General features: G+C 52.0%; 1 protein-coding gene across 52 annotated transcripts in view; it reads left to right on the top strand.

Annotated features, from left to right (window-relative positions):
• Ablim2 (actin binding LIM protein family, member 2) overlaps window positions 1–17,383 on the top strand; it is a 124,967-nt gene that overhangs the window by 23,578 nt on the left and 84,006 nt on the right. For 35 of the 52 annotated variants that reach the window (XR_015636745.1, XR_015636739.1, XR_015636732.1 and 32 more), the window contains 1 exon segment: window positions 15,770–15,913. Coding sequence is in view for 26 of the 52 variants with exons in the window: in XM_087583854.1 (XP_087439980.1) it covers window positions 15,770–15,913 (144 nt within the window). In the remaining 26 variants the exon portion in view is untranslated. 52 annotated transcript variants of the gene reach the window in all.

The following is a 17,383-nucleotide window of genomic DNA, read 5'->3' as shown; positions in this document are numbered from 1 at the left end:
ACACACATACATTCTGAGCTCAGAAGGACTTCGGGAAGCCTGAGTGCTTTCGGAAGTTAGAAACCCGGAAACATCTGTGGTCCTGGGCATCTTGGATCATGGATGCTCAGCTGTAATCTCAACCACTGATTTATCTGTGATCAGTGGGAATCAGGACACTGGGGTGTCAGGCTGTAGGGGACAACATGACAGTGAGAATAAGGGCTCCCCAGGGTGGGACACTTCCCAATCCATCAGTAGAGTTCAGTAGAGAGAGGGCTTAGATGAGCTGCACCCTGACATACAAACCTTTGCTTCCACCGGCAAATGCCTCTCTCCCAGAAACATCCAGTCTCCCGTGGGTCTGAACTGGCACCTATGTGCTTCTCAGGTGCAGGCGGCAGCCTTGGGAGCTGGCATGAGGGAGAGAACAGAGAGTAGGTGAAGTGTCTGGGTGGGGTGGGGTGGTGTGGAGGCTCTATTTTGGGTGTATGTAAACAGCTCACCTCTTCCCTTTAAATCTTGCTTTTTTAGCCTGCCCGCTCCCCGCCAGGACAGCTGTGGGGGCTGGGATAGGATGTTCCGCACTGCAGGTGGCGACCTGTCTCTGGTGTGAAATCAGTTTAGTGGGTCGCAGTAGCGGTGCTTTACATAAGGAGTTGAACTGAATAGGAAGTGGCAGAGTGCCTCCCTCACAGTAAGGACAGGCGGGGGAGAGCTGCTCTGAAGAGGCCTGGCACGTACTTTAACCAAATCATCGCCAAGTATGGGAGGTTGAGAAAACAACAACGAAAACCAACCAAACAAAAAAAACAAAAACAAAAACAAAAAAACAACAGTAAAACCAAACCAACCAACCCAGCCTTCCACCCACAACCGTCGTCACCTTAGCTGGAAAACAGGAGTATTGCAGGCGGGATTATGTTAAGAATGCTGAGAGAGGAGATGGCGCAGGATCATGAGATTGACCCCCCCAACCCCGCCCTGTGCTGTCACAGACATTTTTACAAGAAAGGGGAGCATGTAGAGGGAGATTATAGACAGCTCCACAGGGCAGGAGAAGCAACCCAGAGGCAGAGATGGGGAGTCTCAGTCACAGCAGGAGGAGGAGCAAGGATGAAAACTCTCCTTAGTCTCCAGAGAAGTCTAGCCCTGCCCGTGTCTGCACTTCCTGGTGACCCCTCACTTGGACTCTGGTCCCTGGATCTGTTGTTCTAGTCTACATAGTCTCTAAGTACCTAGTCTACAACGATTTGTCCCTAGTGACCCAGGGCACTAATGCATCCACAGGAGAACAGCCCAAGGTCGTAGACATTCATCGACAGTAAATTCTGTTTTAGAAAAGACTTATTTATTTACTTTATGTGTATGAGTGTTTTGCCCGCGTGTATGTATATACACCATGTATATGCCTTGTGTCCACAGAGGGCAGAAGAGGGTGCTGGGTCCCCTGAAGCTAGAGTTACGGATGGTTTTGAGCTACCATCTATCTGGGAACCCGACCCAGGTAAACTGTAAGAGCAGCCAGTACTGAGAACTTAACTGAGCCATTTCTCCAGCCCCAACAATGAATTCTTATCACTTGATGAAGGTCTGCAGTGGGCTGGAGATGAGCTGTCCTTGCTGGCTGTGGTGGGGCCTCTGTTCCTTTTCTCTCCTCTCTCCTAGGCCCACGGCTACCACATGTGTCCTGCCACATTAGCAGAAGCATAAAGGAAGCAGGCATAGCCAGGACTGCTGGCTCAGGCTTGGAATAGGAATGGGTTACATGGTTACTTCTGCCCATGAACAGCCATTGGTCCAAGCCAACCACATGAATTTGCCTGCACCGAGTTGTGGGACAGGAAAGCGCTCCTAATAGTGAGAATCTGTGGATTCTAGAGGGGTGAACTCCACCTGTGGGGGTTTAAATAAAAATAGCCCTCATTGACTCACGCTTTTGAATGCTTGGCCCACAGGGAGTAGCACGATTAGGAGGTGTGGCTTTGTTGGAGTAGGTGTGGCCTTGCCAGAGGAAGTGTGTCACTGTGGGGGCGGGCTTTGAAGTCTCCTATGCTCAAGCTACACTCTGTATGGTACACAGTCTCCCTCTGCTGCCTTCAGATCAAGATGTAGAACTCTCAGCTCCTTCTCTAGCACTATGTCTGCCTGCACCGTGCTTTTTGCCATGATGATAATGGACTGAACCTCTGAACCTATAAGCCAGCTCCAATTAAATATTGTCCTTTATAAGTGTTGCCTTGGTCAAGGTGTCTAACTAAGACTCTACCCACCACAGGTAAATACCCCTGTGTGTCGGGGTGCTGTTTGTGATCAGCTCGGAAGCCACTGGGCAGTGACAGTGGACATGGTATGAGAGGCTCTGGCCCCTTATGTCATCCCCAGAGCTCAGAGGTTTTAGGACTGTAGTTTCTCTGAGACCTTCTATGTCAGCATGGAAGGGTCTATCTAGGATAGGAAGAGTGGCTCAGCACTTCCCCTCATATCCTTATCCCAAATCCTCAGGAAGAAAGCAGGACACATTCTGGAAGACCTGGTGTAGGGGAAGTACTCTTTCCCCAAGCTGGGCCAAGATCCCTTATCCCTCAGCCAAACATCCTTTGGGAAGGAATATGCAGATTACACATTAGCTTAAACCAACTAGGTCTTAGCCTGGATCTAGAGGCGGGGCTTCTCTCGCACAGTCACACTGAGTTGGACAGGTAGACTTTGTAATACAGCTGAGAGGGAGGCCTGTGGAGGCAGATGCTGTCAACTCCTGGGGCCCCATCACCCCACTGGTGAGCAGAGAGCCTAATGGGGACAAAGTGCTTCAGCACAGAAGTGACTTAAAGTTACTCTTGGGTCTATACCATTCTATCTGTGTCCTGTTCAGAAAGCTGGAGCTAGGGAATCTCCCAGGAAGCTAGAGCTAGGATCCATGTTCCAGAGAGATGCTAGCCCACTGCCCCCCATTTCCCTCCAAGGTGCATGGGGCAGGGTGTAGACACATAACTCCGCCTACAACCAGGACTCAGCTCTAAAGCTGGCGATTTCTCTCTCCTTTCCTCCTTCTCTTTCGGGGGCTCATCTCCACCCCCAGATATGGGCAGCACTGATACCCTAGGATCCAGGCTCCACAGGAAGGTGACTCATGACAACTTCTGCCTCCCTTCCGTCTCTGTGGCCCTGTTTCTGTCCCTGAGGTCCGCCAGCCACTGGCAGCTATTCCTATGCTAGGAAGAGATGCTGAGTATAGAAAGTGAACACTAGGGGTTGGGGATTTAGCTCAGTGGTAGAGCGCTTGCCTAGCAAGCGCAAGGCCCTGGGTTCAGTCCCCAGCTCCGGAAGAAAAAAAAAAAAAAGTGAACACTAGATGCAGTGATCCTCGGTCCTCCCTCTTTCAGTGAGCACCGGGCATGTGTAGAGGATGGGTGGGCCTAGTTTGCCCTGTAGCATCCCTGGGATAACCTGCCCACAGGGCACTGGCTTCACCATGCCCAAAGTGTTACTCTTAGCACTTGGCATCCCCTGCATACAGGGCGCTGGAGGCCAGCCTCACCATGCCTACGGCATCTGTCTTTCCACTTGGCACCCCCTATCTCTCAACAGTTTAACAGCTCAGGAAAGCAGGGCTATAACCATCCATGTACAGCCCTTGGTGGTGCTCTGAGGGCAGCCAGGAACACTGGTGCAGACTACTACAGGGAACCCCGAGGGGTTGTAAGCTCACTGCCTCTGGCACAAACCTGAGGACTAGCAGCTGCCCCACCCTGCCAGTGCCTTGTCAGAGGTCCCTTTCCGGATGCTGGAAAACAGGTGCATCTCTGGAGCAGCAGTGACAGGATGCTATTTCAGTGTTCCAGGAAGGGCTTGGCCCTGCCCTGCCTTGGCCTCAGGGGTGGTAACTGCCATGTGACCCTCTGGCTTGTCCCTGGGAGATGGGTCAGCCACAGAGGCCATGACTCCACTCCTCCAGCTGCCACCTGAAGCCTCTGCGGTGCTAGGCCCAGCCTTGGAAGGAGAGCTACTGGCACTTCAGGAAGAGGCCACTCCATGGGGCTGCCTGGAGGAGGGACAGGTAAAGCTCAGAATAGCTTTGTGTTCACACCAGCCAGCCGGGGAGGAGGACTCAGATTCTGGCTAGAAGGAAAAAATCTTTGAGACCCATGGATGAACTTGGAGGGTGGAGCTCGAGTGAAGATAGTGCTATCCAGCTTGGTGTCTTATAGTTATGGTGAAAGCCAGCACTTATAGGTGCCTACCATATACAGGCTTTGGGTACTAACAGTGTGTGGGGTGAGGTGGGTGACCCCATATTATAGATGAAGAAACGGAGACTCACAAAAAGGAAGGCCAGCAAGACTGGACTGTAGCGCCTCTCTGCCCTGTGTTTAGAATGGCATTGCTGGACCATGGGCTTCTTCCTCCCCTCACTTCTGTCCTCCCTCATTTGCTCATTTCTTTAAAACGGTGGTTACCAAAAGGGTCCTGCTGTTTCCCAGGGGACTCTGAACAATGTCTGGAAGCCTTTGTGATGGTCACAGCTGGTGAAGGGGTACTTAGCATATGGGAGGAAGGGTCAGGGCCCCAGTGACCATCCTATATACATGCCCCACTGGATGGACAGTTCTGTCAAGGAAACCAGCCACTAAGGAATGTAATAGGACTGTCCCTTCTTTTGGTATGGGCATGGGGAGTGGGGCATAGCATGCCTCTGAGATAAAAGCATTGAGTCTAGAGGGCTGTGTGGTAGAAGGCCCTGAAGGGTAAGCATGGTGAGAAGAGACAGGTCTGGGGGCTCAGAGAGAGGGGATGATGGGAAACCGTTGGACCGGCATAGAGGACTGAGATGGCCTGGAGCTGTACAGCCTTCCGGGTAGCCAGCTCTGGCCAGGCTTCTGTCTCCACTCACAATTCTCCCCCGACCCCTCATGAGAGGTACAGAGCCTAACAGGTCCCTAGGGAGTGTAATCCAGGTGTCCCTCTCTGGTTTTCCTGCCTGATCTGCAGGGTCTTTCCAGCAGCAAGGACCATAGCCCACATCCTTGCTCCCTGGATATTGGCACAAACAACACACACTTGGTATTTGTCTTTGGTCAGTCCTGTGGTGAAACACTAGAACCAAAAAGCAACTTGGGGAGGAAAGGGTTTATTTGGTTTACACTTTCATCTAGCTATTCATCATGGAAGAAAGCCAGGACAGGAACTCAAACAGCTCTTGGAGGCAGGAGCTGTGCAAGGTCATGGAGGGACACTGCTTACTGGCTTGCTCCTCATGTCTTGCTCAGACTTCTCTTTTATAGAACTCAGGACCCCTGCCTAAGGATGGCATCACTCACAATGGACTGGGCCCTCCCCCATCAATCACTAATTAAGAAGATGTCCTACAGCCAGATAATATAGAGAGATTTTCTCAAATAAGGTTCCCTCCTTTTAGATGACTCTAGCTTGTGCCAAGTTGGCATAAAACCATTTGTATAATATTGCAAAATATTGCCCAAAAGGAAGGGCAATGGCTACCACACCAGATGGCCCAAGGAAGGAGGGCTTACTGAAGGCCTCAGGGCTGGCTGTAATGGGGTTGATGGCTGGACCCTTAGCCCCTACTTCCTGCTATTGTAAAGATACTGTGGAACCTGGGGCAGGGGACCATCCACTTCCTAAATGGCTGTCTCCTCTGTGGGAGCCGACGCATTCAGTTCTCCGCTGCATTCAGTTCTCCCATGGCAAAGAGCAGAAAGCACGGCACCGTATCCCGCAACTGCGACCCACACCGCTGCTCCTCAGAGGAAGAAGCCAAGAGAAGACTATGGCAAGCTGGCATCTGCTAAGGCAGACAGCGGCAGGGTGGATGCCATTCTATTTATGGGAAGTTATAGAAAGAGCTGAAATGTAAAAGGCCAGATAAAAAAACTGGATAAATATTCATTATCTTGGATTGGGCAACCGTTTCTTAGAAATGACTCCAAGAACATAATCTATGGAAGAAAACCCAGAGAAAGAAAAACCGGAGAAATCAGGTTTTTCTCAGCGCTAAAACCATTTGTGCTGCAAAGAGCCCTGTGAAGGAGTGATGGTGAGGATGGTGAGGATGGGACCCGCCGGTAAGGGTGTGATTCGGTACTGCTCAAAACTGTCACAGATGACAGCCAGAACAGTTGGGCGGAGGGACCTGAGTCTCCAAGGAAGACATCAAAATGTACTCAGCATCACCAACCAGGGACAGGCCAGTCTAGATGGGGTAATATCTCATCTCCATTAAGATGTTGAAGATCGGGACTGGGGGTCCCCAGGGTTGGAGGTGAAGGCGGAGTTTAGGACCCAGTAGAGAAGAGACCATGCCCTGAAGCAGTTAGAGCTGAATAAAGCCCTTCCTCAGAGATCTGCAGGCTGTGAAGACAGGGCCTCCCAGGGCAGAAGGGGCCTCTACATCAGGAGAGGACATACTATGTATGCCACCTCACTATGACACCTAGAACTAGAATAGCCACCAACAGCAAAAGGCACAGGGGAGGTCATGTCCCTTAGTCCTTGCTGCTCTTTGGGTCTCTAACAATAATGAGCTTCTCATGTAATTACAAGGTATTTTTATCGCTATATCTCCGGAAACTGGCCTGGCCAAGACTGGTCACAGCAGGCTGGCAGGCCGTAATGGGTTGTTGGTGCACCCTAGCCAACCTTTATCATCCTTGTGCTCTGGCACGAACGACTTGCCCGGAAGCCTGCTTCTGGCCTATCAGAGCCTCAGCCCCAGGATGGGGTCAGCTTTCCAGGTTCCCAGTCAGCAGTTCCGATCTCAGCTTTAATTAGTTGATCAGGAAATGCCTTCCCAACAGTAGTCTTCCTTAGACCTGCTGAGGAGGGCATTAGAAGAGACAAGAGGTCAAAGGGAGGGAGCCTGAGGGACGGAACCAGCTCCTTCAGGGAGACACCAAAGCCCACCCCTGCCCTGCCTGTCTCATGCTGCATATCCTTGCTAGGTTATAGAGGCCTTCTGAGCCTTATATCCCTTAAATGACCAACAGGTAACAATGCCTCTTTACACTAGTTGGTGGCAAGCCGAGCTGAGTGCTAACTGTGTGTACACACCCAGCAGGCTCATTTGGAACTCTGGTGTCATCCGATGACCCCAGACAGCCTGCATTGGTGATGAGCTGTTTGCTCAAATCCATTGTGTTTGTTCAGGCTGGCCTTGAACTTGCTGGGTATCAGAAATGACCTAGAGCTCCTGATCCCCCTGAGTGCTAGGATTACAGGTGTAAGCTACCACTCCCAATTTATGCAGTGCTGGGGGTCGAACCCAGGACTTCATGTATACTAGGTAAGCACTCAACAAACTGAGCTTCCTTTCCAGCCCTGAGCTGATGATTCTAGTGCTACCGATTTGGGTGTGTCCCGAGTTGGGCCCCTCGTGACCCTACTGCTTCGTGTTGGCCTCAAAGCCAAAGGTTCCTGGGCCATTTGGACTACGTGAAGGCTCACATCTGGTCTAGTGCTCCCACCAGGACGGATCTTGTCTCCTAGTCACCCATCTAACAGAGGCCTGTTGGCAGGTCCCACTCTAGGACATCTGGGGAAATGGAGAACTGGTTTAATCAGACGTCTGGCTGTACCTTGTGTGTGTGGCTCTGAGCTAGTTTGTGGTGGAATGAGCCAATATTAGACCCAGCTGTTAGGATACGATTGACTGCTCCAGATGGACTTCCTGTTTCCTATTAGGTTTGAGGAGCATCTGTGGGCATCTGCTGCTGCTGAAGCACAAGGTGATGTGACATGGGGACACACACTGGGGCGGAAGCCACCACAGACCTTCTGCATGGCTTGGACACCGGTGATCTGGGTGGGGGCAGATGCCCACATAGCCCTGATCTACTGGGCGCTACTGTAAGAGCAGTTACCCTGGGCTCTCAAAACTCAGAGTCTTCTGGCAATGAAATGCCATCCTGTAGAGATATGGGTGGCCGACCGTTTGATCAGCTGCTTGAGGGTTCAGGAGTCAGGAGCTTTCAGGCAGCCTCAGCTGGTGTTCACTGGAAGCCATGACCAGATGAAGAGTCTACGGCTGGTTCTTGGCTGTTTTTCCTTCCCAGATCTTGCCTCTGGAAGAAACCATCCCCATCATTTCCTCCTCACCAGCCCTCACTATGTGCCAGCCCCATGTAGCCACCATGCTCATACGGATATTTCCCATAATGCGTGACCATGGGCGGATCACAAGGGCGCTTTCGGCTCTGCTGTGCCAGCACTGTGCATCCCTCAGGGGGTGTGCAAGGTTCCTGTGGCTCTGCCGCCAGGGGCCACAGACAGGGTGACATAGGAAACATTGGTGTGCTGTCCCACAAGTCCTGGAGGTTAGAGTCTGAGATCTGGGTATGGGCAGGAGGGAAGTGCTGCTGGGGCTGCTGGGTGGGGCTGAGTTGGTGGAGTCAGTGGGTAGCTGGAATCATTTGTGAGTGACCCCATGGTGTGTGAGGGTTCTGTGGGAGGGTCTGCTGGGGGGGAGGGGCTGGCTTGAGTGTGGCTGCTGTGGACAGTGGATGGTGCTGCCCTGTGGGCTCTGGGCATTGACGTGGAGCTCAGCTTTGCTCGGCTGACAGACAGTTATTGGAGATCTCCTGATTGCTCTGAATTGTTTCTTTGGGGCAAGGAAGCCACAGGGTATGAATTTCAGCAACTTAGGCCTTTTGGGGAATGAAAAGCTCTTTGCAATGAAGCAACACCTAGGTTGGTCTTGTGTATGCTCACCCATGTCTTAGGGACACATTCAGCCACAGATGTCCCCAGTGTAGAACCAGTGACTTGACTTGACTGGGGACAACGAAGGAATGAAGAGAAGAAAAACACATACAAAGACAGAAATGCTGGGTTTGGGTGGGCTGGGCTTTCTCATAGAGAACCCTTAGCACCCCAGGAGCTCCGTGTGTTTACTATTTAGAGTTGAGCAGAGAGGTGGAGTTATTCCATACAGATGAACAAGGAGGCAACAAGGAGACAAGGTTATCATGTACAGATAAGTAAGGAGGCAGAATTATTATATACAGATACATAGGGAGGCAGGTTTATTACACAGATGAACAAAGAGGCAGGGTGTGTGGTATACAGTTGAATCAAGGAGATGGGGTTTAGCGGATGTTGATAGGAGTAGTCTCTGTAGGGCATCTGGGGGAGAGACAGCTATGGTGGACATTTTCTGCCCACCCTATCAACTCTTTCACTTGGAGGGCTTTTGCCACTTTCCTCTGAGGCTGAGGTTTTGGTACCTGTCATGGCTGTGCCTGTGTTAACAGCACACACTCACTCATGATTCCACACACTTAGGGTTTTCTCCACTGCCCACACCCTGGAGGATCTGCTTCAATCACTGGAGACCCTGCACTCTTCCAACCCCGTCCCTGAGCATCCACACACAATGACAACCTGTTGCCCATGTCCTGCAACACAGAGTAGGCTGTCTTCTGCCAGCTGCCTTTGGCTTTGCCCACAGCTTTGGCTGTGTTCAGGGCTCCTTCAGAGTCCTTCAGTGTCTTTCCTGAGACCCTGGGACACTCACTAGTTGACATCATATGCTCCTGGAAGGGCACGGGTATAATGGCAGAAATGGGACACAGACAGGCCAGTAGAGGACCATGTGGTGACCCAGACCAGCATGGAAAATGTGCTTGCTTCTGTCCCAGAAGGTACCACCAAAATCCCCAAAGCCTCCATCTCATGTCACCTTTAATGGCCTTCCTGTCGTGCTGCTGTGTCTGCCTTCAACCCACAGCCTCCTCCAAGCTCACTGTCACAGGACCATCCGAAAGGGAGAGACAGACTTAGACACCACCGTACTCTCTGTGGGTGAACCAGAGCCACAGGATGCTCTGGATGTCATATCTTTAGAACATAGAAGATTCAGGAATCCCAAACCAGCTGTTCATGCAACCTACAAGCTGGGAGATTCTCCAGAGCTGCCTTGGCCGCTAGAATGTGATGGCCAATAAGAACCCTAGCTTGGGCTGACCCCACCTCCCCTGCCCACTCCTACTTCTTTCTACTCTGAAAAAATAGAAAATGTAACCACCTGGGCTTCTGGCCCCTGGAGTCCAGGGACCACTGGTTTTTAGACAAAGATGGAGCTGGGCCTTTCTCTACCTCAGTGGGCCCTCAGAACTCCCCAGACTAACCCCACCTTGCAGGTGTGTATAAACAGAAGCTTTGAGAGCTTGGCCATTTCTCCAGTGTCATGCAGTGCCCAGCAGGAGTGCAGTCGAAGGGACAAGAGGTGGGGATTGCAGTGGATTCCTATAGGTGTTGTCCCCACAGATGGAGATAAAGGGCCCCACAACCTGTTTTCTTTACTCTGCCAAGGCTCCCTGGTGTTGGGGCTTTATTGTCACAGGGCTTAACTGTAAGTAGTCACAGCCCGGTGCTGTGACTGATCCCTACCACTTGAGTTGACGATTTCAGTTATTATCACAGTAAGAGGTTGATAACCACCTATTAGAGCCCATCTAGAAATTATAGAGCAACGATCCTGCACACTTGTGTTTAGGTCTTGGGTGGAGCAATTCCTTTTGATTGACAGAAAGGGCAGAGTTCCCAGCATGGCTTTTCCCCTCTTGTCACATTCCACATTGCTGTAATAAATGCACTAGGACTGCTGGGACAGCATTGATATACGTCATCAACAAGTCTCTATCAGTAACACGACTGGATCAGGGTCCACACTAGTGTCCTGGGTTCTGTGGGTTTGGACAGATACAGTGACATGCGTTCACCATCCCAGTGAAATCAGAGTGCTGCTAGGGTTTCCCAGTTCATTCCCCTCTCCCAACCCTAAACTGACTATGCAGACCCGATTGGCCTTGAACTCACAGAGATCTGTCTGCTTGGGCCTCAAGTGCTTGCACTAGAGGCATGCACCGCCTCACCCGGCAGCCACTCACCAACTGTCACCGGGTTTGCCTTTCCCAGAAAGCCATAGTGGAAAACATGGGCTGCCGCATTTCCTCGTTGGTTGCTTTCCCTTGGGGACATGTGTTTAAGGTCCCTCTGTAGCTCTTCAGGGATCGGCATCTGAGTCTACTTAATGTAAAGTCACCTTCCACACCTGGGAACTTCTCCACACCCCTGCTGGAGGCACACAGGAGGCTTCTTCGGCCTCATCTCAATTCCTAGTCCATCATGGCAGGCTTTGAGCCAGGGCCTCAAGGCTGTGATGAATCTCACTTGATTCCTTCCAAGGCTTTCCCTGTCTGGGATGATTGACAGACAGACGGCAGTGACTCTCTAGCATGCAGACCTCATGCACGGGTGCCTCCCCCCTGTGCAGTGAGGGCTGAAGGCCTGCCAGCCTGGGGAGGAAATCCCAGTGGATTCTCCAGAGACAGAGCCACAGGGAAGTGTGGAAGTGGAGGAGACAGAGAGATCGCAGGTCCAAGGGGCCTGTGTCCATGAACGACAAGAAAGCTCAGAAGTAGCCACCAGCTGTGACCCTGTGAACCAGGGGTGGCAGGGGGCACTGGAGATTGAGAGGCACTGAGAAGTGAGCATAGATGCCCAGAAATGAAGCTGGCATCTGATGATGCTGTGAAATGCTGATGCATCATCAGCTTGCCCTGGAGATACAGTGGATGCTCCACTTTGGACCGAGCAGGCCGGTGTCCTACTCCATGGCCCTGCTGACTACAGGCTCTAGAACAGCCTTCCGGGAGTAGCCTTCAGCCCTGTGAAGTCCCTTCCTCCCAAATCAGACCTCAGTGGAGCAGGATGTAGGCTTCCAGGTCTTATGTGATGTCTTTTCCCCAAATGCAACCCAGAGAGTGGCCCTCTGATGGAACGGCTGTCGTTGGACCCCTGGCGTGTACCTAGCCAAAGTCATGGGTAAGCAGCTATGGGGATGATTCTGAATCACCAAAGACATTACAAAAATAATCCTGTGTCCTTTGAATCACAGACCCTGGTATAGGCCTCCGGGTTCCACTATGCAGGCTCCCCTGCCACCCTCTCCTGCTTGGTGCTTCCAAGGCTTGGCATGGCTGGCCTGGCCCATTCAGCTGCTCTTGACCTCAGGTTACTCTCTTGTGAGGTAGGCACCAGGCTGGCTTCATGGGCGTGTCAGGAGGATTGAACAGACATCTTTGCACCCAGTGGGTCTGGAGCTAAGCAGAATTTTAAAAAGAAGGCAGCAGGTTACACTGTTGTGCTCCCTGGTGACTTCACTTCACAGAGTCTGAGCTGGAGCCAGGAAGGGGGGAATCTGTGTCCAGCCCAGCCCAAGCCAAGCAAGGAGAACAGGAGACGCCTGCCTCAGAGGCGCCTGGGCCTTTGTTGGTTTCGTTTGGATACTTTGTTAGTTGGAAAGATTGCTCTTTCTTAACAGTCGTGTGCCCCTGGCTGCCAGGCTGTCTTTGACCTTCAAGGACAGCTTGTTCAGCTTTTGCTCTGGGCACTTCTATATTTGGAGTGGTTTTAGGAGAGGCAGGGTCACTGGATGAGCCACACCAGAGCCCTACATCCTGAGTCCCCCTCCCTCTGCCTCTATCCAGCACCCTATTCCCCCATAGATGTCTCATGCAGCATAGGACAGTTGGGGACTCTGTTTTCCCAGTGCTCTCCTGCCCGTCTGACTGTCCTGTTTCAGAGCCTCGAGTCATCTGCAAGTAGCTGGAGATGGCAGCACTCTGCCTGCTGCTGTGAAAAACAATGTCCCCTCTAAGCACTGACAGGGGGTGGGGGGAGAAGGAAACAGGCAGGCTGAGCAGTGCGATGGCCTCTCCATGGGTATACTTGACCTTGCAACTCAGCGACTGCCCCAGATTCTAGGAATGAATCCCACTAGGGGCAAAGGCCCACATGTCGAATCTGCAGCCAGCTTGAAAGGGAACAAGTAGAGCTCTCTGGCATGCCTTTCTTGGGAGGCCCATTCGTGGTGCAGATCTTCCTCTGACCACCAGAGGGCAGCACCACAGCCATACCCACACCTCCAGGGTGTTCTAGTGGACAGGGTGGGGTCTGGTCAGCAAATACACATTCTTAATATAGGTCTTCCCTCAAATCAAATGCATGTCCAGTAACTTGGGAACTGGTGCTAGGAATGAAACCCAGGTCCTCTGAATGCTAGGCAAGCACCCTGCTACTACTGAGCTACACCCAGCCCCCACATATTCCAGAAAGAGAGAGAGGAAAAAAAAATGAGTTGGTCAGTGTTGTGGAACACTTCAGTGTTTGCTGGGCTGGTTGCTAAGAGAATCACTTTGCCCTTGATCCAGGTTTCCCCCAGGACCAGGGGTTGTGAGCAGAGGGTGGGTGGATGGAAAGGACAGATGGAAGGACAGATTGAAGGCAGAGGGTGGGTGGATACGCAAGGACAGATGGAAAGGCAGTGAGAAGATGGGGTGGTGGGATGGTGGAGTGGTGTGGACAGGAACTCTCTCAAGGTCACAACCCCACAAGAGGCATAGCCCAGACTGCATCCCAGGCAAGCATAACCCCATAGCCCATGGGACCCCAAATCTGAAAATGACTTCTTATTCCTCCTGGCCTTGAGCCAGATTTCCGCCATATAATCCCTGCCTTGTCTGAGCATGAGAAGATGCTGCCCATTGTCCTTTGTGTCCTAAACTGGATGGACATAAAAGTCCTGGAGAGCCACCCCACCCTCCCTCTCTGAGCTACACAGGACCAGGGTGACTCACAAGAGCCCATATCCAGCCATGCCCAGCTGTGTGCGACTCCAGCTGTGCTACCAATACACAGCTGAAAGGACTGGCCATACCGAGTCTCTCAAAATCCAGCTGGACCAGGGGCCCTGGCACTCTGGCCTCCCACCAGATTTCCATCCTATGAATCGGTGTCTCTGATCCAATTCAGTAGGGAAGGGACAGGGCAGGTTGGTGTGCTAGAGGTCCCATCGTGGCCGAGGTGCCGAGAGGGTGTGGGGATGAAGGGGAGGTGGCTGCACGTGACAGCAAGGGATGTGGGCTGCATCTTGTCGCTGCTTCGGGGACACCACTGTCACTGTGGTCATCAGAGTGACATAGGTCACAGAGGGTGCGAGAAGTTCTGTGGCAGAGAGAGGGCAAAGTGAGGCCCAGGGAGGATAGCAGCCTGGGTAAGCTGAAACACCAACTCAACTGAGGGATGGGTTAGGGGCAGTTTGGCTTCTTTGGCTGGTCCTAGGTAGGAGGCGGAGGCAAAGGTCAGGTGGCAGCCTTAGGTGAGCAGTCACATCCTGGCCTTGTTGAATCATGCTCCATGTGGTTTAGCCCCTGGGCTGTTACTGGAGAGAGCAACTGCCTTCTGCATGGCTGTCTGTGACACAGTGGACCCTGGTTGTGTGGTAGGTGGAGCTGGGCTCTCTCAAGAGAGAGCTGGCATGTGGCTGCAGGCTGTGGGTCCCCACCCTGCATCTATGGTCCCTGGACATGTACAGACATTTGTTCTCAGTGTGATGCTTCAGACAGTGGTTGGCTAAGATTACCCTTGTGAGCTGCTGTGGTTAGTGGTGGGTCCTGCTTACTACAAGGGAGAGGGGCAGATGGCTGGTGTGCTCCATCCTGTCCCCTCCATCACTTGCCTGTGTCCTGTGACTGTAATAATGAAGGTGAGAAGTGCTAGAGGATTGGGCAGGTTTAGAGCTGAGGCTGTGACTATCGGAACACTCACCTCACTTTCGCTGGCTTCTAGAGATGCCAGCTCTCATGGCTCATGGTCCTTCCTTGTCAAGATGGGCTCTACTGTACCTCTCTGACAGGTTCCTTAATCACATCTCCAAGAAATGCCCTTTGATGTCATCAAGCCGTGCAGATCAGCCAAGGACCTTTCCTTTGCTTCCTCAGCCCATGTCTAAGCTCCAGAGACCCCAAGTCCCATACATAGTCATAATGTCCCAACGTACATCCAGGTACATTGGCTGGATAGAAAAGTCTGTGTATTGCCAATTGTGTGGCCTATCTAGGTCAGGTCCTAGTAATCCCTTCCCTCTGGCTGCAGACCCATGTGAGATCCCTGTGTGGCAACCTGAGGCTCTTGGCTCTTTAGTTCCTCCAGTCAACTAGTTTTTCCTTCAGGCTAAAACTCTAGAGTCTCTGGACACTTCCCAGATACAGGGCAATTGAGGGGCAGACCCAAGGCTTCCACATCATGACCCAGCATGCTGGGAGCTGACATCTGCAGATGCTTTAGCAGGCAGTGGGGAGAGTGGATGGATGGTTATGCCTGGTCCTGGGACCGTAATGTAACCCTGGCTCTTGAACTTGTGGTTTTTAATGCCTCCTTCAACAGCCTACCTGGCTGTGGCTGACTCTCAGGGGACACTAGCAATGTTTACTCCCATGTTTTAGAACCCAAAGGAAATGTGAAACTGGCCCTCAGCATTGCAACTGCTTTTGAAGAAGAGGCTAAGGGTCTCAAGGCTGAAAGACTGCCAGGTTCTCTGGAAGTGATGCCACTCTGAGGCTCTGGGTGTCAAAGTTGTACTAGGTGAATGCAACAAGGGTTAGCTGCCCTTCAGGAGGGGACAGGAGTGGCCTTGCCACTCTAGAGACATGTTGGGACATCATAGCTATGTACACAGAGATGGGGATAAGACAGCTCACTGGACAGCAATCACAGAGCCCTCGATGGGTTTACCAGATGGTCTTGGCTCTCAGAACTGTCACCTGTCATAAACCTGAGTGTCACTTGATCCCAGATGGGAGGAGGGGATAGACTACCACCTTATGCCCCATGGCACCAGCACTATGGCTGGGGGATGCTGGAAAGCCTTCTGCTTGTTCTCCCTGTGCTGAATACCCCTCCCTTTAACCTGGCTCCTTTCTCCCTACAGTGTCGCAGCCCCAGGCTGCTCATGCCCCACTGGAGAAGCCGGCCAGCACTGCGATCCTGTGTAATACCTGTGGGAATGTGTGCAAGGGAGAGGTGCTGCGGGTGCAGAACAAGTACTTCCACATCAGGTGCTTTGTGTGCAAAGGTGAGTGTGTATCTGGCCCTGTGCTTGGCCACGTAGTGCCCCAAACGGGCTTCCCAGCCACCCTTCTCACTCTTTCTTGGTCCAGAAAGCTCTCTGGACACACCTGAGCTTCTGTAGAGTTTTGAGTCATTTGGTGTGACAAGGGAATCATTGGGAAAGGGGTTGGGGGTTGCGGGGGGAGACTCTGGGTCTGCAGGGGCAGATGCATGAGGCTGGCCCAGAATCAGAGAATCCAATCCTGGAATCCCTGGGTCACTACGCACAGTGTCAGTGATCTCTGCTGGCTGTGTAACATCAGTAGTTGGGGTTCAGGGAGCTTGCTACCCTAGATGCTACATCTCTCATGTGAGGAGCACTGAAAAAGTTCTAAATGAAAGCCCTCCGTTTTTCTTTGCATATAAAAAGTAGCCAGAAAATACAATGGTTTTAAATCAAGAAGATGAGAACAAGAGGAGCTAAAGCCTCTCCGGTGGATGTGGACGGCTTTAGAGCCTTCTCCTCTGCCCTGCTTTTCACGGGCATGCTGGGGACCAAGCACATCTCCATCCAACACCCCAGAAATGTGAGAAAAAACTCACCCACTGGACATGGTGTCCAGACTCAAGGAGCTGGCAGCATTAAAGGAATGCTGGTTTGGAGCCCTATGCACTTGGCCCCAGGCTTGGCAGTGGTGATCACCTGGGCTGTATGGGGACTGGTACTGCCTTCACCACAGGGACCCTCAATGTTAACTTTACTGCTTGGATAGAAAGAATAGGAGCCTAATCCTTGGGATATGGAGGCTCACAGGAGAGTCAAGAGGCTTCCAGAAAGGAGTCCACAGAGGAGATACATTTGGCTGTGACTTGGAGACAGAAATTTGCCAGGCAAGAGCAAGGCTGCCCTAGGTAGGAGGCGACACTACCAAGTCAAATGTGGGGAGGGGCTGATGGCTAACTTCAGAGAGGGAAGATGGAGCTAGGAGATTCTAGGGTTTTGATTCCAGGTTCCCCATGGCCCCTGAACCTGTAGACATTCCTGGGTATTTGTTTATGGTACTCCCCTCCCTCCACTCTGGTCCTCTGGCTCAGTTTCTCTGTATAAAGTCCTGGTGTTTGAAGAGAGACTTTCCTGCAGAAAGGGCCACCCCAAAACACTCTTGGTATTGTCAACTCTGCATGATCAGCCTCCACAGGAGAAACATGGTCTGTGGGGTAGTGACGGGGTTAGCCTGAGCTAGCTCTAACCTTATTCTTGGACCTTGAGGGATTTGCCTTCAGCTGAAGTAAACACTAGCCTTCAGAGTCCTTGCCTCAGGACATGGGCAGTTGGCTTTCATTGTTGCCTCAAGAGTCACTAGGGTTGAGGGAGGTCTAGGCATCTTAGACATCTTGGCCCTGATGCATTCTCACAATGACATCCCGTCTTTCTAGTCCTTCCCCACTATCACACATGACAAAAGCAGCAGAATCCTTTGTGGCAGTGACCCGA

This window comes from Rattus norvegicus, chromosome 14 (genome assembly GCF_021556685.1).
Source record: "Rattus norvegicus strain SHRSP/BbbUtx chromosome 14, alternate assembly SHRSP_T2T, whole genome shotgun sequence".
NCBI classification, from domain to species: Eukaryota; Metazoa; Chordata; class Mammalia; order Rodentia; family Muridae; genus Rattus; species Rattus norvegicus.
Note: the sequence above shows the minus strand (reverse complement) of the source record. Positions and strands in the feature narration are given on the sequence as shown.